Source organism: Diadema antillarum, unplaced genomic scaffold, assembly GCF_040938485.1.
Source record: "Diadema antillarum isolate AM-2024a unplaced genomic scaffold, OU_Dant_1.0 scf00000057, whole genome shotgun sequence".
NCBI lineage: Eukaryota > Metazoa > Echinodermata > Echinoidea > Diadematoida > Diadematidae > Diadema > Diadema antillarum.
Window position 1 is genome coordinate 3,426,214 of NW_027270946.1, and position 22,456 is coordinate 3,448,669.

A 22,456-nucleotide genomic window follows, 5' to 3' on the forward strand; every position below is an offset into this window, starting at 1 on the left:
TGCGCGCATGCCAAAAATACACATAGCGCGTCACAGAATCGGTCAATACTCCTTTTTTCTAATTTTCTCCCTCTCTGTCTGTCTGTCTCTTGTTATGGCGTTTATTACAAATTATGTTTATGAACCCACTGTTCTGTTCTGCATTATCATTCCAAAGACTGTAGCGTCGAATACCCCCCCCCCCCCCACCCCCCAGGGCCGGGAGTGGGGACTAGAGACTTGGCATCTTCAGCCCAGGGCTGGATGTATCATTGTAGAGAGAAAGTTACGGAGAGTGCAGAAATGAGCAAGGTGAATATTATTATACCTTTGTTTTCTATTTTTTATTTATTTTTTTGTTGTTGTTGAATGTAGTGTGTGTTCTTATGAATTTGGTTTGTTTTGTCTAGTCTTGGGAAATATTTAGTGTTTGATCCATTAAAGGCTATTTTTCTTTTTCTTTTTTCTTTCTTTCTTTCCCTCGTTTTCTGTGTATACGATTCTAGAGTGTATTGGTGTTAACGTGTGTTAAGGCCACCGCACACTACACGATCAGACTGGTCGTAAAAGTCTTAAGCCAAGCTGACCTGTCGTACGACTGGACACTATACGACCGAGTATAGGCTTACGACTGTATAAAAGCGCGCGCAATGCGCACTGCGTGTGCTTGCATTTTACTGCTCTGTGAATGGCTGAAAGCCTACGACCGGTCGTAGAAATTCGACATGTCAAATCTCTACGACTGGCTCTAAGACCCAGTAGTACGACTAGAAAATTGCAAGACTGTGACGTCACACTTCTAGCATTAAGGTCTTAAGACCGGTGAATCGGGGCAAAATCGTGTAGTGTGGGGCGGGCTTTAGTATAGTCCAAAAAAGGACCAACGCCTGGTAATTTTACTATCATCGAATGCTATGTTTGTGTGGTGATATCAAAATATCTATATGTCATATGATTTACTAAATAAGAACAATGTGTTTGTTCTGATCAATAAAATCCAGAAATACACACAAAAAAAAAATATTCAGCTCCCCATCATACTACACAGAATTTAAGAATTCACTTTCTCGGGCTTATTTTTACGAGAACATGATAAATTGCACTCGTCGATGAAAGGAAATGTATTTAGATACAGGGGTGTGGGTTATTGGCAAGAAAATAAAGATAAACACAAACACACACAAAAAGATTAAAAAAAAAACGTTAGCAGATAAAAGATCTCAAATTGTCCCAGGGTGCTTTTTGTCTATACGCACTTCTTTCTCTTTCCTGATAGTGGCCGCGGTACAAACGCCAAGCATCATCAATAGGTTGAAATGGATTGAAATGAATTGACAATCGATTGAAAATAATATATTCTTTAAAACCATGATCATCAAAACACATCTCCAGAACGAATTAGTCCTTGGGTCGCGGTATCATGAATCTTCTTCACCAAACTTTCGTTGGTATTAAAATTCTCCTCTTGGACCCCTTCACAGAGCTTGACACAGCATTATCTTTCTGTCTGGATGGGCACATCTCTTTGTATGAATGTTCTTGACCTGTCTGAATTTTTTTTTGTTGTTTTTTTAAGGAAAATGACCTCCATCAGCCAAAAGAAGCATTGTTTTTTAGAGAGACAAAAAAAGAACAAATAAATCACTTCATATAATCAACAGCACATAATAATAAATAATAAATAAAATAATAACAACAACATGAATAAATAAATAAATGAATAAGATCACAGATCAAAAGAGAGAAGGTAAAACGAAGGAGGTTTAAGAGTTGGAGTTCCAACTTGCTATAATTAATCAAATAGTTGTCGGATTTCTATTGATGTACAAAAGAATTTCACAGGTGCATTTGTGCCTTTGATGTCCGATGTTCGAAGCCGCCGTCTTGCTGAGCAATCTGAGGATTCATTTTCTTCCATCTTCGTTGAGAGATGGGCTTATTTGCGACCTTTTGCAAATCATATAGACTTGACAGACATCATTGTATCATGCCTGTAAATTGAAGAAACGAGAGACGATTTCGTTACTTGCGAACATGACAGCTAACGCCACTAGATTACGCCACTTTATCTTGAATGACATTATTGGCAAGGCCTCAAGATTCAAGCAATAATGGCATATCAAAGAGTCTTATACTTTCACATTACTTTGATACAGTTGACCCTTGTCCCAGGACCACAATTTGCCGTCATCGTTCTTTTTTGAAATGCATATTGTCTGGATTTCTGTACCCTCAAAAGAATCAGATTCTATTGTTGTTATTTGCGTTTTCGACTCTCAATATGACTCTGAGACTGGGATGAAATAGTCAGGCAGGCTAACTTACCTGGCAAAAAAACAACAACAACAACAACAACAACAACAACAACAACAACAAGAAACAATAAAGTTATAGGGATTTGTGGTCTTCTTTCACAGAGACTAAAATAACTGTTAATTGCAGAGCTTCGTGATTCCAATTACAAGAACAGTTTCGACAGAGCTTATCAACATTTCCTCTACGGATATGTATGACGCCATCTTTGTTTTTCAGACAACAGTACATGAAGATTTGTTAACTTGTCCCGTTGCTAACGACATCAGTATCATACGTCTCTTATTTTCCCTGATTTCAAACATTAAATTACACCTGATTCCCTTTACAATCGATTTTGAATGCTAAGACGCCAAAGCCAAACTAGATTGGGGTATCTCCACTATGGTTTGGGGAAGCAAAACCTACTACTAAAGAATACTCATACAACTTGGCCAACGGATGACAAATCAACTTACAACGACCACGTCAAAAATTGGCAATAATTCATTTCATTTCATTGCAGTCTTTATTGTCCATATCACAGATATTTGTTTTGTTCACATGCTTTTTACAAAACAAAAAATATACAGTACACAGTTGAATAACATTCAAATATATTTCAGCAGGGAAAGAAAAAGATGCTATATATTATTTTACGTTTAGCTACCATTGTTGTAAATGGTAACTTCAAACTAATCAGCATTTTAGATTCAAGGTAGTGTTCATGACCACAATCATTGCCTGCGAGTTATTCTTCATGCAGTAATACAAAATTATGCATTTAATCATGTGGCTTATCATTCTCAAGTGAGTGTGTGAAGAGAAAGAGAAATGCAAGCAATTTAATGTATTACCTGAGAATTTTGTCTCTAAAGAGAAGAAGATACTGGTGTTTAGTCTTCAGGGATAACTAGCACTGGAGAGAATAACGTGCACAAGGTGACTTCGAAATGGATGTTAATAAATTGTTCATTACGATGGCAGGTTTGGAAACTATACTAGCGTTGACAAGTATAGGCCCTATTTTAATGGAAGAGCCTACGCTACTCAATTCCCAAGGAGTGGTTATTGGCATTATTCTCTCCCAAAACTAGGCGGAACCAACTAACCAACTGACCAATCAAACCTGAACAATAAAGGACAATAACAAAGAAAAGTTTCAAATTTTCCACGGGTGACATGAGTGTATGTTTCTGTGTATTCTCTCTGCTGACGTGGCGGTATCAACGCCAAGCTTGTACAGTATCATTAAAACACGCGTTGACAGAACGGGTAAGAGCTAAGATTACGATACTGTCATCTTTACCAAACTTTCGCTGATACGAAGATTTTCCTCTTGGTCCCCTTCGTAGTTCTTGACACAAACACTCATCATCCTCTTACCTCTTGCATCTATTGCTACAAAGGTTCTCGACCTGTCTGAAAATTATTTTGTTTGTGATAAAAATGACCCCGCTCGACAGAAAGAAGCACTGTTTTTTTCTTCAATTTTCAGAAAGGAAACTAAAAACTCATTAATGATATCATATCACCAGTAACACAGACAAATAAACACGAAAGAAATACATGGTGACATAATATGATGGAAAACAATATGATAGAAAAAACACCCGCAGTAAGATCAAAGACCCAACACCGCAACTATAATAGAGAATGTAATGCCATCGGCAACGAGTACACTTAACCTAATGCCTTATCCTTGAGTTACTCATAGGCAATTAGATCAATTCAAATATATAATGATAGACGACATGATCTTGTTGTTTGTTTGTTGCCCCCTCCCCCCCCCCCCCCATGAGAAAAAAAAAGCGGCTCTTATATTTGGTACTTGATTTGAGTTTCTTTTAACTATATTGTTAAATATTGTATCGTCAAAAGACGCGTTGACAGAACGGGTAAGAGCTAAGATTACGATACTGTCATCTTTACCAAACTTTCGCTGATACGAAGATTTTCCTCTTGGTCCCCTTCGTAGTTCTTGACACAAACACTCATCATCCTCTTGTTTCTTGCATCTATTGCTACAAAGGTTTTTGACCTGTCTGAAAATTATTTTGTTTGTGATAAAAATGACCCCGCTCGACCGGAAGAAGCACTGTTTTTTTCTTAAATTTTCAGAAAGGAAACTAAAAAGTCATCAATGATCACCAGTAACATTTTATTTGACAAGTTCTTTCATGAAATGCCCCCCCAGGGGGGCGTTTCAAGAAGGTCTTGTCGGATGAAATATCCGACAAGTCAATTATATCCGACAAGTTCAGAGAAATCAGCCAATCAGACTAAAGAATTTCTCAAAACTTGTCGGATATAATTGACTTGTCAGATATTTTATCCGATAAGTTCCTTCATGAAACGCCCCCAGGAGGTCGTGGGTTCGAATCCTGCTCGAGTATGTACGCCCATTGATTTTTATCATGGCTACTATATACTAAAACACTGATCAATTTAGTGCTTATTTACGTTGTAGGGCAATTTGTCAACCAGATGAATTGAAAACATCTCGACGGAAGAATTTCCTAATTGAATAGTAAAAGCAGTACCCGCTGAATGTTATAATGATAAGAACCAACACTTGCTGTCGGGCGGAAGCTCGGTGGTCTAGTGGAGATGACGCCTGTCCGGAGATCATGAGGTCGTGGGTTCGAATCCTGCTCGAGTATGTACGCCCATGATTTCTATCATGGCTACTATATGCTAAAACACTGATCAATTCAGTGCTTATTTACGTCGATGTTGGGCAATTTGTCAACCAGTTGCAAAGATTTCTGAATTATTCACTTCGTTCAAATCCGAATTTGAATATTCTAAAACCAAATTCTGATAACTGTAAAAGGACTTTTTCTATAGGGGAATATCAGTGTATAATCCATTGCCCAAGGAAATTCGTACTGCATTAATTCTAAGATTTTTTCAAATGTTATTATCTGCTTATTTAGATAGAACAATATAGTTTTTAAAAAAAGACTCACTGAAGTACCAAATATAAGAGCCGTTTGTTTGTTTGTTTTTTCTCATTGTGGGGGAGGGGGAGGGGGCATCAAACAAACAACAAGATCATGTCGTCTATCATTATAGATTTGAATTGATTTAAGTGCCTATAAGTAACTCAAGGATAAGGCATTAGGTTAAGTGTACTCGTCGCCGATGGCATTACATTCTCTAGTTGCGATGTTGGGTCTGTGATCTTACTGCGGGTGTTTTTCTATCATGTTGTTTTCTATATTATGTCACCATCATGGTGATATGATATCATTGATGAGTTTTTAGTTTCCTTTCTGAAAATTGAAGAAAAAAACAGTGCTTCTTTCGGTCGAGCGGGGTCATTTTTATCACAAACAAAATAATTTTCAGACAGGTCAAGAACCTTTGTAGCAATAGATGCAAGAGGTAAGAGGATGATGAGTGTTTGTGTCAAGAACTACGAAGGGGACCAAGAGTAAAATCTTCGTATCAGCGAAAGTTTGGTAAAGATGACAGTATCGTAACCTTAGCTCTTACCCGTTCTGTCAACGCGTGTTTTAATGATACTGTACAAGCTTGGCGTTGATACTGCCACGTCAGCAGAGAGAATACACAGAAACATACACTCATGTCACCCGTGGAAAATTTGAAAATTTTCTTTGTTATTGTCCTTTATTTTTCAGGTTTGATTGGTCAGTTGGTTAGTTGGTTCCGCCTAGTTTTGGGAGTGAATAGTGCCAATAACCGCTCCTTGGGAACTTCGTTCAAATCCGAATTTGAATCTTCTGAAACCAAATTCTGATAATTGTAAAATGACTTTTTTCTACAGGGGAATATCAGTGTATTATCCATTGAAAATTCGTACTGCATTAATTTTAAGATCTTTGCAAATGTTATTATCTGCTTAGGCCTATTTACAGAGCAATATAGTTAAAAAAACTCAAATCAAGTACCAAATATAAGAGCCGTTTGTTTGTTTGTTTTTTTTTCTCTCATGGGGGGGGGGGGGGGAGGGGCACCAAACAAACAACAAGATCATGTCGTCTATCATTATAGATTTGAATTGATCTAATTGCCTATGAGTAAGTCAAGGATAAGGCATTAGGTTAAGTGTACTCGTTGCCGATGGCATTACATTCTCTATTATAGTTGCGGTGTTGGGTCTTTGATCTTACTGCGGGTGTTTTTTTCTATCATATTGTTTTCTATCATATTATGTCACCATGTATTTCTTTCGTGTTCATTTGTCTGTATTACTGGTGATATGATATCATTGATGAGTTTTTAGTTTCCTTTCTGAAAATTGAAGAAAAAAACAGTGCTTCTTTCGGTCGAGCGGGGTCATTTTTATCACAAACAAAATAATTTTCAGACAAGTCAAGAACCTTTGTAGCAATAGATGCAAGAGGTAAGAGGATGATGAGTGTTTGTGTCAAGAACTACGAAGGGGACCAAGAGGAAAATCTTCGTATCAGCGAAAGTTTGGTAAAGATGACAGTATCGTAACCTTAGCTCTTACCCGTTCTGTCAACGCGTGTTTTAATGATACTGTACAAGCTTGGCGTTGATACTGCCACGTCAGCAGAGAGAATACACAGAAACATACACTCATGTCACCCGTGGAAAATTTGAAAATTTTCTTTGTTATTGTCCTTTATTTTTCAGGTTTGATTGGTCAGTTGGTTAGTTGGTTCCGCCTAGTTTTGGGAGAGAATAATGCCAATAACCACTCCTTGGGAATTGAGTGGCGTAGGCTCACCTGACTTCGATTAAAATATGCTAGTCAACGCTAGTATAGTTTTCAAATCTGCCATCGTAATGAACAATTTATTAACATCCATTTCGAAGTCACCTTGTGCACGTTATTCTCTCCAGTGCTTGTTATCCCTGAAGACTAAACACCAGTATCTTCTTCTCTTTAGAGACAAAATTCTCAGGTAATACACGAAATTGCTTGCATTTCTCTTTCTCTTCACACACTCACTTGAGAATGATAAGCCACATGATTAAATGCATAATTTTGTATTACCCTGCATATACGAAGAATAACTCGCAGGCAATGATTGTGGTCATGAACACTGCCTTGACTCTAAAATGCTGATTAGTTTGAAGTTACCATTTACAACAATGGTAACTAAACGTAAAATAATATATAGCATCTTTTTCTTTCCCTGCTGAAATATATTTGAATGTTATTCAACTGTGTACTGTATATTTTTTGTTTTGTAAAGAGCATGTGAACAAAACAAATATCTATGATATGGACAATAAAGACTGCAATGAAATAAAATGAATTATTGCCAATTTTTGATGTGGTCCTTGTAAGTTGATTTGTCATCCGTTGGCCAAGTTGTATGAGTATTCTTTGGTAGTAGGTTTAGCTCCCCCAAACCATAGTGGAGATACCCCAATCTAGTTTGGCTTTGGCGTCTTAGCATTCAAAATCAATTGTAAAGGGAATCAGGTGTAATTTAATGTTTGAAATCAGGGAAAATAAGAGACGTATGATACTGATGTCGTTAGCAACGGGACAAGTTAACAAATCTTCATGTACTGTTGTCTGAAAAACAAAGATGGCGTCATACATATCCGTAGAGGAAATGTTGATAAGTTCTGTAGAAACTGTTCTTGTAATTGGAATCACGAAGCTCTGTAATTAACAGTTATTTTAGTCTCTGTGAAAGAAGACCACAAATCCCTATAACTTTATTGTTTCTTATTGATTTGCAAAAGGTCGCAAATAAGCCCATCTCTCAACGAAGATGGAAGAAAATGAATCCTCAGATTGCTCAGCAAGACGACGGCTTCGAACATCGGACATCAAAGGCACAAATGCACCTGTCCATGTGAAATTCTTTTGTACATCAATAGAAATCCGACAACTATTTGATTAATTATAGCAAGTTGGAACTCCAACTCTTAAACCTCCTTCGTTTTAACTTCTCTCTTTTGATCTGTGATCTTCTTTATTTATTTATTTATTTATGTTGTTGTTGTTAGTATTTTATTTCGCTTTTTTTTGTGCTGTTGATTATATGAAGTGATTTATTTGTTCTTTTTTGTCTCTCTGAAAAACAATGCTTCTTTTGGCTGATGGAGGTCATTTTCCTTAAAAATACAAAAAAAAAAAAAAATGTCAGACAGGTCAAGAACATTCATACAAAGAGATGTACCCATCCAGATAGAAAGATAATGCTGTGTCAAGCTCTGTGAAGGGGTCCAAGAGGAGAATTTTAATACCAACGAAAGTTTGGTGAAGAAGATTCATGATGGCTACCGCGACCCAAGGACCAATTCGTTCTCGAGATGTGTTTTGATGATCATGGTTTCAAAGAATATATTATTTTCAATCGATTGTCAATTCATTTCAATCCATTTCAACCTATTGATGATGCTTGGCGTTTGTACCGCGGCCACTATCAGCAACGAGAAAGAAGTGTGTATAGACAAAAAGCACCCGTGGACAATTTGAGATGTTTTATCTGCTATCGTTTTTTTTTTGTCTTTTTTTTGTGTGTGTTTGTGTTTATCTTTATTTTCTTGCCAATAACCCATACCCCTGTATCTAAATACATTTCCTTTCATCAACGAGTGCAATTTATCATGTTCTCGTAAAAATAAGCCCGAGAAAGTGAATTCTGAAATTCTGTGTAGTATGATGGGGAGCTGAATATTTTTTTTTTTTTGTATTTCTGGATTTTATTGATCAGAACAAACACATTGTTCTTATTTAGTAAATCATATGACATATACATATTTTGACATCACCACACAAACAATGTAATAGCATTCGATGATAGTAAAATTACCAGGCGTTGATCCTTTTTTGGACTATACTAAAGCCCGCCGCACACTACACGATTTTGCCCCGATTCACCGGTCTTAAGACCTTAATACTAGAAGTGTGACGTCACAGTCTTGCAATTTTCTAGTCGTACTACTGGGTCTTAGAGCCAGTCGTAGAGATTTGACATGTTGAATTTCTACGACCGGTCGTAGTAGTAGGGCAGATAAGTAACAAAAATTGGTCGAAATGCTCACATCCGGCGGAAAGTATGAAATTTTGCATATAGGGGTATTTTGGGGCGCTGATTTCAAATATTGCCGGATCCAAGAGATCTGACCACGGGGTCGGCCGCCATTTTGAATTCCAATATGGTCGCCATCACAAAACAAATTCAAAGATCCCTATCTTCAGTTCTGAATGACCTTTGGCACCAAAATTTGGTACACATGAGCGTTTTGACACATTGAATTTGATGAAAGATTGATTCGGAGTGTCTGACAAACATCGAATGGCCGCCATTTTGAATTCCAATATGGCCACCCTCGACGAAATATTCAAAATCCCTATATCGATTTCTAAGTGGTGAGTGACCCTGAAATTAGGTGTAAACAAGTATTTTAACATACTGAGTTAAAATATTAACTGATGTGATGTGTCTGACAAACGCAATGCCTGCTATTTTGATTTCCAATGTGGCTACGAAGACAAGTATCACGACTAACATTCACGGGCATGTCAAAAAGTGCAGCAAAAAGGAAGCATAATGCACCTTTCACTGACGTCACAATGTAAATACATCAGCGCGCACTCTGTCAGTTACATACGCGCGCTCAATCAGGTAGCCTAATTTACAAACCCGAGATACATATTTTCAACACTCCAACATGGCAAATATGTATTAAATTCAAATTGGCTGCCGTGCAGCTTGTCAGACACATCAAATAAGTCTGTTATTGAAGTCATCATATCTTCATGCTTTTATGTATCAAATTCCAATGGCTAATGGTCAGTCAGAAATGAAGATAGGGATCTTTGACGGCGGCCATATTGGAATTCAAAATGGCGGCCGACCCTGTGATCAGATCTCTTGGATCCGGCAATTGTTGAAATCAGCGCCTCAAAATACCCCTATATGCAAGATTTCATACTTTCCGCCGGATGTGAGCATCTTTTTCACATATCTGCCCCACTATAGGCTTTCAGCCATTCACAGAGCAGTAAAATGCAAGCACACGCAGTGCGCATTGCGCGCGCTTTTATACAGTCGTAAGCCTACTCGGTCGTATAGTGTCCAGTCGTACTACTGGTCAGCTTGGCTTAAGACTTTAAGACCAGTCTGATCGTGTAGTGTGCGGTGGCCTTAACACACGTTAACACCAATACACTCTAGAATCGTATACACAGAAAACGAGGGAAAGAAAGAAAGAAAGAAAAAGAAAAAGAGCCTTTAATGGATCAAACACTAAATATTTCCTAAGACTAGACAAAACAAACCAAATTCATAAGAACACGCACTACAATCAACAACAAAAAAATAAATAAAAAATAGAAAACAAAGGTATTATATTCAGGAATTCACCTTGCTCATTTCTGCACTCTCCCTAACTTTCTCTCTACAATGATACATCCAGCCCTGGGCTGAAGATGCCGAGTCTCTAGTCCCCACTCCCGGCCCTGGGGGGGGGGGGGGGGGGGGGGGGGGGGGTATTCGACGCTACAGTCTTTGGGATGATAATGCAGAACAGAATAGTTGGTTCATAAACATAATTTGTGATAAACGCCATAACAAATGACAGACAGACAGAGAGGGAGAAAATTAGAAAAAGGAGTATAAACCACGATGAGGAAGAAAAGACCATCTGAGCAAGGAAAAGGAAGGAAAAAGGGGTAAGGGCTTCTCGCCCCCTGGTTTGACTTATTCCAGTCTCTGCAGTGCACACACTTTTTTTCAGTTGGAAGGGAGGATGAAACTGTTATTTGGTCACTCCTTAGTTTGTTTGCTTATTTGTCTGGTTTTTTTTTCTCCTTCCCCATCTCGGAATATCGCTCTTGAGCAAGATCTGATGGTAACTTATAATGTTCTGCCTTTCTTTGTTCTTTTTCACGATTCCTCTACATTGTTCAGTGATTGTGTTATTCTAATCAAGTTAATAATTGTTGTAAATAGTGTGATTCTGTATAATTTTTCAATAAAACATAAATCTAAAAAAAAACTTTCTTTAGAGATATAATGTGTTCTATTTTTCTCCACTTTGCCTCATGCAAATCAAATTTATTTTTACTTTTAGCTATTCTTCTTCAATCAAACTGTATTTTTTACATACTGCACAAAATGTTGCTTATGAGGACTTAAGACTTTGATACTTGCAGCCTAAAATGAAATGTTTACCTGATGAAATTATACGAAAGATCAAAATCGTTCCTCGGATGTATAACACCATATAATATCTTTTCACATTATTCGTCATTCGTTTTGCGTTATTCTTAATTTTGTATCAATTGTCAAGCTGGCAGGTAATTTATGAAAAGATTGAACATCTTCCAATCCAATGCCATACATAACATCAAACGATCGAAAACAATAGTTGAATGAGAGACCCAAGTCAGTTAAGGCATTTTACCACGACGAGATATTTGAAGAGATGCTGCTTTACTTAGCTTTGATTTTAAATGTATATCTTTTGTCGTGTACCATAAGGTGCCAAGTGAAAATATACCTGCATTCAAAATCATGGGAAATGGTGATATCCTTTTAACTTACTTAAAGAAAAAAAATGCAACTGGGTATGTTACAATAACACTCTGAATAGAGAATGGATATTTGCGTGGATGGGAAAACTAAGAGATAAAATAAAAAGTTACAAACAAATTAATTTGTATGGAATTTTCAGGTAAAGTCGATAATGATAAAGGAACAGAAGATACAACTTTGATAGCGGTCCAGATCACCATTGGGATCAGATTTTGTTGTTACATTCTATCAATTATTCATTTATTTCAGAATTCTTTATCATTATAGCGTCAATCATGAACGCTAACTGGCGTGCTTGCTTTTGCGACCCTTGGAGCCATTGCAACATCAGTCGGACATATACATCAGTGAAAGTTTGAGGAAAATGGGACAATCGAAGCAAAAGTTATGAATTTTTACAGTTTTTGGTGTTGGAACCGCTGGATGAGGAGACTACTAGGTGATATGGTGTCATGTGTTGACATCAATATGAAGAAAATATAAATGGAATTTCACAAAATTTCATATCTCGTGAAAATTACACATTCCATCAATTTGATACTGACATGTTTTAAGGGTAGCAATTATTCCCTCTGCATTCTGAAAGTCAAGTGCTCTATCATTATGCTAGAAAAGTTTTTTTTTTTTTGTATGATACGAGTAACTTGTTGCTTTCCCATTCTAGAAATGTAAGAACTAAACTGCCAAAGAGGAGTCCAATTTCCTGCTCTAAAACTTTGCCATTATGATAGAAATACCATTTCAAACCAAAGGCAAATCTTATACATCATAGTAGGGTTCTTTAGTTTTCGTTGCGCTTGTATACCTGAGTATTTTTGTTATTTACAAATTGTCCTTGCGTCATACCGATCATTGTCACTGATTGTAGACGAAATAAGCAACATTAAAAAAAAAAAAAAAATTTCCCTGTCCTGATAGCATCATTAAAGGATCATGTTCATTATTTTAAGGGAACGCCTGATCTGAAATTCATATTCAAAATAATTGAAATTATGTAGTTTTACTGAATATAATTGAAAATGGCTAAATGTTATTGATAATTACTGATATTCATTAATACTTAGAATGTAATAGGTCATCATTAGATATTTCAAAAAGCATTATATGCATTTAACCGTTTACATTTTAAAATGATGAAAGTAGTATCGGTGTAGATGAAAAATTGTTACTTGGACGAAGGTCTAACTCTTTTTTTTGGGGGGGGGAGTTATTTTGAATGATAGATATTGACTTGGCATGATTATGAGGAATTTAATAGCTGTAATATCCAGGCAGATCGGCATTAAATCATTTGCGATATCTATTGTTATCTAAGCCGTTCTGCATGGTTTGAAATACATTTAATTGATTTCTATGTAACCTATTGTGATGTTGTTTGCGGCAGTTGTAATACGACGAAGAAATGTTATGACGCAGGAAGGCAATCAGAATACACACTGCACATGTAACACCTACAACTCTCTTTTATATACACATGCAGGGAAGTGCATTTAAAATTGATGACTAACATTCATTTCAAAATTCTGTATACATGTCAAATACACCAAGAACTTGATGCTGTATTCCCTTCAGAACTTTTCCTATGATGTAATACCAACATTCATTCGTACCCTACACGGTACTCAACAGATTTCCACTTTGCGTAATCAGAAATCCCTTACAGCTCACAGGTCAGTGAGACATAGTGAATATTGGTGTATAGATATAATAACGTATTATATGAGTGTAGTATAATTGAAGACCTGAATATAAGAACGACCCAAGTCCAATTTTTGGCCAAATTCAGTTTGACATGGGAAATTGTAGCTTATGCATGCATGGATTCATCTTGTGTTTAAATGATAAATCCTAATTACCCCCGGAGTGCCTGAAATAAACCAGTTAAATCTTATATGAATGTAAGAATGAAGGACTTGGGTCATTCTTACACTCATATTACAGCGCCCTCTCTCGTCCTCCTCTCTTCTCTATAGCAGAATCAAAGAACGACCCAAGTCCATATGAATCAAAGAACGACCCAAGTCCATCACACAAAATGGCCTCTCCACAATTAATGTAAATGTTAATTGTCATAATACTATATGTTCTAATTTGTATATACAATGTTGCCTTCCCATCACAGTTAAATAGAATATTATTGGACAAATAAAAAAGATATGAAGTTTTTTTAAATTTACTCGAAATGATCTTCCAAGGACTTGGATCGTTCTTATATTCATGTATCCAATTTTCAGTAATAAAATTGACAATCTTAGACAAGAAAAGTGCCCTTCTTGTTCATTTTGATCTTTGAATAATTATAGAGGGCATGGCGGGGGGGGGGGGGGGGGCAAAAACTCCTTTTGCCCCTCCCCCCCCCCCCCCCCCTTCCGGCGCTTTGGGGGTAGGTACCGGTAAGTGCTACCCATATAGGCATATGTGGAGTAAAGACCTGAAATATGATATGTCACATTTTTACACCATTGCTATACTACAGTTCAATCCTTAGGCATTTATTTGCAATTTAATTTAAGTGTAGGTTGCTATGCAACGATAGATTCAAGATTCAAGATTCACCTTTATTTTCACTTCCATGAAATAAACAAAGAAATTATATACATTGCATATGTACAGGATATTTGTAACTTTTCAAGGTTTTGATGGTTACCATGGCATCGAGTTCCGCTCGGCAAATTAAGACATCATACTGATATTACTGGTCGTTTAGAAAAATGTTCCAATTGAACTACTACTGTTTCAGTAACAAATAATATAAGATATATCCAAGGAGGAACTAGGCTTGCCTAGTACCTCCTTGATATATCCATTTTCTGGCTTTCAGGCTTCATGGCGGCCATTTTGGACGCCATTTTGAATAATTAAAATTGCCCAAGGGTGAGAGCTCCACACCCACCTGAATATCATTGCAGAGACCCCAAAGATGAATAATCAACAAAGAAATAAAATTATATCAGAGAAAAAGTACTTGGCCCCCTCGGCTGCCAGACTATTTCAGAAAATATGAAAAACTCAAGAATGATTCAGTTGACCCATTTCACCTTTTTTGAGTCCTCATGTAAAAATCAAGATGTGCGACTTTTTGTTCGTTTTGTGATGCACGGTCACATATACACAATGTATATATCTGCTATGCTCATTTTCAAAAAGTCCCAACTGCGGAAGGGCATCTCCCAAAATCTCTTTAACCTTCTGTCGCTTCGCCCCTTCGTAAAGTCCTTCAATATGGGCCCCCTCTCTGTCATAAAAACTGAATGACTAACATGCATTTTGCATGCTTAAAAACACATATTTGATATACGTATTCTCAAAAGACCCTTATGTGGGATGGATCTTTAAGGTATTGTTTACCACTGGGAGCAGTGATTCAGCAAATGTTCGAGTTATCACATTTGATGCATTATTATGTAGGTCAGTCGTATAAGAAAACATCCTGTCATATAAATATTTCATAATAAAGCCTGAAATAATAATAAGAAGATATCACTATTTATCTCAATAAACCATAACTGTAGACGGTTCATCTTAGAAACAATATTATCATAACTATTGTTCGCATTTTGTATATTCAACAATACCTGATATTGGTTATACTGAATAACGTTTTTACATTGGTTGTTTCTATCCCTACCTCATATTTTAGAATTATTTTAAAGCACTAAAGCTAGGTGTTTGTTTCATATGAAAATCGTAAATAATGACTTTAATATCTTTACTCAAAGTTTTGCTTCACCCCATCCCCCTATTCTGAAAACGGATCAGCACATTTGCTGCCACGTCATGCAAGTTCCGGATATGTACAATTAGTTCTCGGCTCAATATCTAATTCAGTTCAATTCAGTTCAATTCACTTCAGTTTAATTCAGTTCAATTCAATTCAATTCAATTCAATTCAATTCCAACGTATTTTCGTTTCCCGACAACAAGAAAAAAGAAGTGTTGTTTGAAGGTTTGCATGGTGAAATAAATGAGGGAGAAAGGTTTGCGGTGACACCATAAGAATAACAGAAAATACATCTCACTTTCTTTACTGACAGAAATCATGTAAACAAGACGATGTATAAAGGGATATGTTTGAGGGCAAGACTTTCTTTTTAGATGTAATTTTGAAACACCATGTATTTCTGGTATTAAGTCAGTATCTTACTGCTATCGTTTAAAACCACCCTTCGAAATGTATTCATGATATAAAATATATATACTAGTCAGTCCTGATGTGAGCGTGACTCCCTTTCCTTTTACATGAACCATCAATCATGAATGTATCATCAATACATTCTTGAGAGTGTTTCCAACTTGTGTGTTTTCCCCCGACTTAGCCAGTAAACACAAAATAGATGGCACGAAAGAGGCGAACATTCAGCTAGAGTGTATGCATACAATCCTTGTCCACGATTTTTTCATTGTTTTCCAGGGGTAGGGGCTATTGTTTCGGTGCTTCCATACTATACCCAAAACTTTAAACACCCCCCTTTGAACAATGCTAGGTAAGCCCATGTGCCAATGAGTTTTAATCCGTCATTATCTTTGTGGTTGTGCATGTTTTTAATGATATAACTTTTTTGATGATCTACTCAGTAATTATTCATGATGCGTCTCAGCACAATGAACTCAGTCACTGTCAGTTGAAAAGCAGTTTGTAATTCAAACCCCACGATGATCACAGGAGGGATACGGTATTGCAACAAGTTGCTTAAACATTTTGTATATCTGTAATTCAAAGCAGGTTTCACTACTGCAGCATAATATAGGGGAATGCTGGGAGAGGGTGGTTAGAACAGTTACAATTGCAAGATAGGGCACTCCCGGGTGGTCGAATGGAGGTTTCCGAATATTTAAGCGTTTGAAATTGATAATCTCTCGGTACGGAAAAATAAACATGTTTTATATACTATTTTGTCCATAAGATATTGCTTCGTGAGTTAATAAGACAAGTTTGTTTACTATATATATATATATATATATATATATATATATATATATATATACACAAATATAATGATTTGACAAATACACAGGTCTATAAGAATTTGGAATAACCAAGGTCACGTACAAAGTCAAACAAACGTATTACAACGAGCAAGACGAGGATATCAGGCAACGGCATCAGCTTCATGTGAACTCCAATGATAAATCATTCACTGGACTTTATATTATAATTATGTGTTTAGCTGTTGGGCTAAATTAACGGTGCCCAATTTGTCTTTCCTATAGATATATTTGATGAACAAAAGTATACAGATGTACGAATATTCATTACTTTGCTATAAATGGACGGGGATAGATGTTTTCAATTTTTCTTATCAGTGTATCATGTCTTGGCTTTGTGTGTATATATCATTTCAGATATTGCTGTATAATATTCTTGCATTTACTGATAAATGCGTTTTTTATCGGCACGGACCAGCTACAGCCTTACAAAAATAAAATCAATTGAACTAAACTAATCATTGTTTCTCTTTTTACTCTAAGAATACAAACCTCTTAATAGGACAAGCAGTTGACAACGGTGTAGATTACACTGCAAAAAGTCCGGTGTTAGATATGAAACACCGAGATGGTGTTAAATTTCCGGTGCTCATTCATGGTGTTAGATTAACACCTCCGGGTGTCATTTCAAAATATAAAATTGTTTTTTGATAGTTTCTTAGTTACTGAATTTCTTGTTAATTCTGAACTTCAACAAGACGATGAAGAATTTTCCGATAAAGTACTTGATTTTTGAAAAAAAAATGTGTAAACAAGATTACACCACAGTAACACCAGTTTGTGTGGTCCCCTATTGAAGCTGGACGGGTGTTATACCATTGAAATTAACACCACCACTATCAAATCAACACCATGCGGTGTCATTAATGAATTAACTCTATAGCGCAGTGTCAAAAATATCACCAGCTACAGTGTCAAATTAACACCACGAAGTGCCAGGTGAACACTTTTTAACACCGTCACAATACATTTTCTACACCTGTGGGTGTGGTCCTCTATTGAAGATTGATCGGTGTTAGATTTAACACCCATGGTGTTAAATCTAACACCGATGTTTTTGCAGTGTACTTCCAAAGCCGTAAAAATTAATAGAGAATATAATTTGAAGTCATGATATCATTTTCGTTTGAAGAAGTGCAAGACCGGGCTCTTACGAACATGCTGAGACACACATACACAGACACACACACACACACACACACACACACACACACACACACACAAACAAACACATATTACAACAACAACAACAATCACTCACACACACACACACACGCACACACATACATATACACAGCATTGCACATAATTTATACAAGAACGCTTTCTGTCATAAGAAACTTGCCTTTTGTCTAAAATCGAATACACTGTATACACCCTCGATGAAAACAACAATCAAGCGAACAAATAGAAGTCATCAATGCTAATTTTGCAGAAGAAATACATTTATTGACCAGCCACCACTCTTTAAAGAAGAAAATCCTCAACCAAATGCTAACAAAACTTGCAGAGGATTCCTACGGTGTATAATAGGAAATCAAGGTTTAGGAACCATACAAAGTAACATTCCTAATTAATGACATTGGATAATTTTAACTTGTCGTGTCGTTCTCTGAACCATTCAGCGTGAGTTTGTGTAAATATTAGAATATCTATGAAATAATGTACGATAACCTGATACAGAAGATAAGGTACGATTACTGTTGATTACTTAAGATTACTATCTTTCTCAACAGTGTCAGTTCAATTGGAAGCATCGAGCTAAGTATGAAGAGGTGGAGTGCCTTTGTTTCTCACAAATTTCACTCTTTAGATATAGAAGCTAGACAGTATCGCAAATTCGATTCATTTGAATTGAATTGAAAAAAAAGGTAACCCATATCCATCGTGTCGTGAAATTATTTCCATTGTAGCCTCTGTCACTGCAACCTTGGAGGGCCTAGGGGGGAAAAAAACCAGAAGAGCATTGTTTTATTTTTGGGGTAATGATAATGGTACAAATATAACACAATATTTAAGGTTTTCCTGCCATTTTATATTTCAGAGTGCATTGAATTAAACGATGTGATCATTATTTAGATTTCCAAAGAATTTTCATAGTGTCTCTAAATTGAATGAAATTGGTATGAAACGAAGCTGATCACTCAAAGAATGAATATGGACCAGGAGAGTACGATGTTAAGGAAAATTGAATTTGAACGCCTATGAGTGAATGCGAACGCAAGTCTGATGGACGGGGGGGGGGGGGGGGTACCTCCTGCGGGGTATTCATCCATCACCACATTTAACCTCATTTAATCTACTAATACCAATCAACATGTACATACTCCGAATGCATTTCGTTCCACTCTAAGATCTGACATCAAAATTGTGTCGGAAACGCAGGTAAAACTCCACTTCTAAAGAGAGTTAAAGGGTAGAAACTTTCACTTTTAACCAACCGATCAGCCGATTCGAAGATGAATATTTCAGAGAATGCAAAGATAAGGTTTGCCCAAGGCAAGTCTTATGTGATGGAACATACACCACAACATCTGCTTACCATTGAACACTTTGCTGCTGCAAATAAAAGGAGGATAACAGTTTTATGCGATAACGACACACCTTCAGGTGTGAGTTTCTTCAATTTCTCTCCCTCTTGCTTTCATTTAATGAGACACCTCTTATGAATTATAAAGTATGAGTAGGCCTATACCATTCTATCAGGAATTGAAAGCTTATCTTATAAAAATTTGCTTTGAAATGGCCGAGATATAAAAAAGGACAAAAGACAAATGGGTCCTATCAAAAACGTGGGACCCAACATTTATAAGGACCACTTTCTTTCACTTTATTTCAATATCTCAGTAATTTCAAACCGATTTTCATCAAATAAACTTGGAATTCATTTCGGAATTTCAAAAGTGGTTCCAAATTCAAATATGAGTTCTCATCTTTACAACCAACACTATACCATCCCTTTGAGGTAATAGGGTTACAGTCCTTTTTTATAGGATGGTATTGGACATCAAACTTGTCCTATCCGAATGAATAATAATATATCCGGTTCTTGTGATATCAACGTCTTGTTGTCACTTTGCTAAGTGATCTTAGTTTGCATGCCCCAGCTCAAAAGATCACCGAACTAGGTATCACCCTATCAACGATGTTGCTTATGTTACCATCGGTCAAATGGACAACTATTCAATTCAAACGGGGCAAGTCGTTTTTTCTTTAGCAGTGTGACAACAAAATCAACTACTGCATGAATCTTGATAATCAACTGCCAAAGCAAGGACAAACCTGCTATTAGTTGCCTGTGCATCGCACGCCAGCATCTTCTGAATGTCCGCAGTTGTTGACTCCGACTCCACTGTTGCCGCAATCAAAGATGCCGGTTTCTGTTCCAGTGCAAGCCACGTCATCCAGTAAAATGTTACTGGTGCCTTCTCCAAAAGCGGCATTGCCCACTGCTTCTACAGCGCCACCGAAACCAAGACTGCTGCAGACAACGCCCGCATCGATGATATCCCAGGAGTCATCGCACACAGTTCCCCAGGCTCCGTTGTGGTAAACCTCTACTCGACCTTCATTTAAGGTTTCACCATCGACGAGGCGAACTAGATAAGCGAAATAAAATCTTAAAGGCAATTTAAAACTTGCATTAATTTGATAATGAGAGTACCAAAAACTCTTGCTTGCTTATCGAGATCGAGTCTAGGTTCAGCTTTGTTTTCTTAACTGAATTTATTTCCACAAGTCGTTGAAAACGGGAATTAGAGAGAGAGAGAAAAAAAAACTCTAGGCGCTTACAGACTGGAATTGTATGGCATTACCTGTAGCACTGCACTTGACTCCAGCATCTTCTGAATGTCCGCAGTTGTTGACTCCAATTCCACTGTTGCCGCAATCAAAGATGCTCGTTTCTGTTCCACTGCATGACACGTCATCAAGCAAAATGTCGCCGGTACCCTGTCCAAAGGCCGCACTGCTCAGTGCTTCTACAGCACCTGGGAAACCAAGACTGCTACAGACAACGCCCGCATCGGTGATATCCCAGGAGTCGTCGCACACAGTTCCCCAGGCTCCGTTGGCGTAAACCTCTACTCGACCTTCGCTTGAGGTTTCACCATCGGCGAGGCGAACTATAGATAAGAGAGATATCTTAAGGCAATTCAAGGAGGTTGGGAAATTAAAACTTATTCAAGTGTAATGAATATACACGTTAAAAAAATGTTATGTTCACACCGATGCCGAATGTCGCGCTTTAAATCGGTGATCAATTCGGCGTCATTTTTGTTTACTTATCAAAAAATCTCACGATCTCCTCAGATATGTTATGCTCTGTTATGTATTTCATCTGCTTGTAAATAATAGGCCTATAGATACAAACTTTATTGATTTTTCCCCATGAAAAATCAGATAATACTACTATTGTAAATCAGTAGTGAAAATTTAAAGAAATAAAGTTGTAGAATTTGAAATTTAGATATGTGCGATAAACGGAATTATTTTATTAATATCATATAATATAGGTTTATCAATACGCAATTTTTTGTTAAATTGATTATCCCAAATTATTATTACAAATTGATTTTCTTACTAATCAAAAAAAATTAGTAAGAAAATCAATTTTATATGTGAGATAAATAACCCTTATTGTAACGAAGAAAATAAAACAAAGGAAATAAAATATAAAACATTATGAAATTTACAAAATGAAATATAACAAAAAAATAAATAGAAAAAAAGCTTTGTGAAAAACTCAGAATACTAAGTTTTGAACATAGTTTTTTTCTATTTATCTTTTTATTCTATTGCCTTTTCTATTTCATTATGTTTTATACAGGGTGTTCCGGTTAAGCTTTCCTACGCTTTGAGCAAAACTTTGATACGCTTTGTGACTCTTTGATAAGCTTTAATACGCTCTCTCCGCTTTACACAATTCGTGAGAGATCACCTCAAATTTTTAAACAGTTTAACATTTTTTGGCGCTCTTGCCGAATGTCCCGAATTGCTCAAAGCTTTCTCACGCTCTATTACGGTCTTTACGCTTTACTTAAGCTTTGTTACGCTTTGCCGCCGCTTTGCTCGCCGATTTTAATAATTCGCCATCAATTAGGCGTCGGTGTGAACTAGGTATTACAAGCGAGTATTCTGTCACTCTAACAGTAAACAACTTCAACTGATCGGTTTCGCGTACGTAAAAATTGTGAAGATATGTTTTGTGCTCTCTCTTAATCCTATTCCAAATGTTAATGACACTAATGATTTTTTTTTCAAAAATGAACCTCATTCTACTCCGCTCTGAAACCCTGTCAATCGAGGATTGATTACAGCTGTTTCATTTTTTTTTCAGTGGGGAGGGGGGGGGGGGGGGGGGGGGGAGGAGGGGAAGGGCTGGGTTCTTTAAGGTACATCGCCACAGTTTACAACTTACCAACCACTGCAACAACCAACAAAGACAAACTGCAATCAACGCTATCATGTCAATTTTTTTTTTGAGGACAGACTTATGTCAAAACTCCCCTTTCCGTACTTTTCTTCCAAAGTATCACTTTCTAAAGTTACAGAAAGAAAGGGAAACAATTAAAACAAACACATATCAGTGTGGAGTTTTTCCACACATTATTTTTATCATTATTATTGTTATTGATATTATTATTATTATCATTATCATTATTATTATTATCATTATCATTATTATTATTGTTAAT

The 22,456-nt window shown here is 36.7% G+C and overlaps 1 protein-coding gene across 1 annotated transcript in view; it reads right to left on the minus strand.

Annotated features, from left to right (window-relative positions):
* Positions 1–22,456, minus strand: part of LOC139715936 (scavenger receptor cysteine-rich domain-containing protein DMBT1-like) — a 43,160-nt gene that overhangs the window by 15,976 nt on the left and 4,728 nt on the right. Inside the window, 2 exon segments of the mRNA XM_071627487.1 lie at positions 20,043–20,379; positions 20,590–20,884. Of these exon segments, the coding sequence (XP_071483588.1) occupies positions 20,043–20,379; positions 20,590–20,884 (632 nt within the window).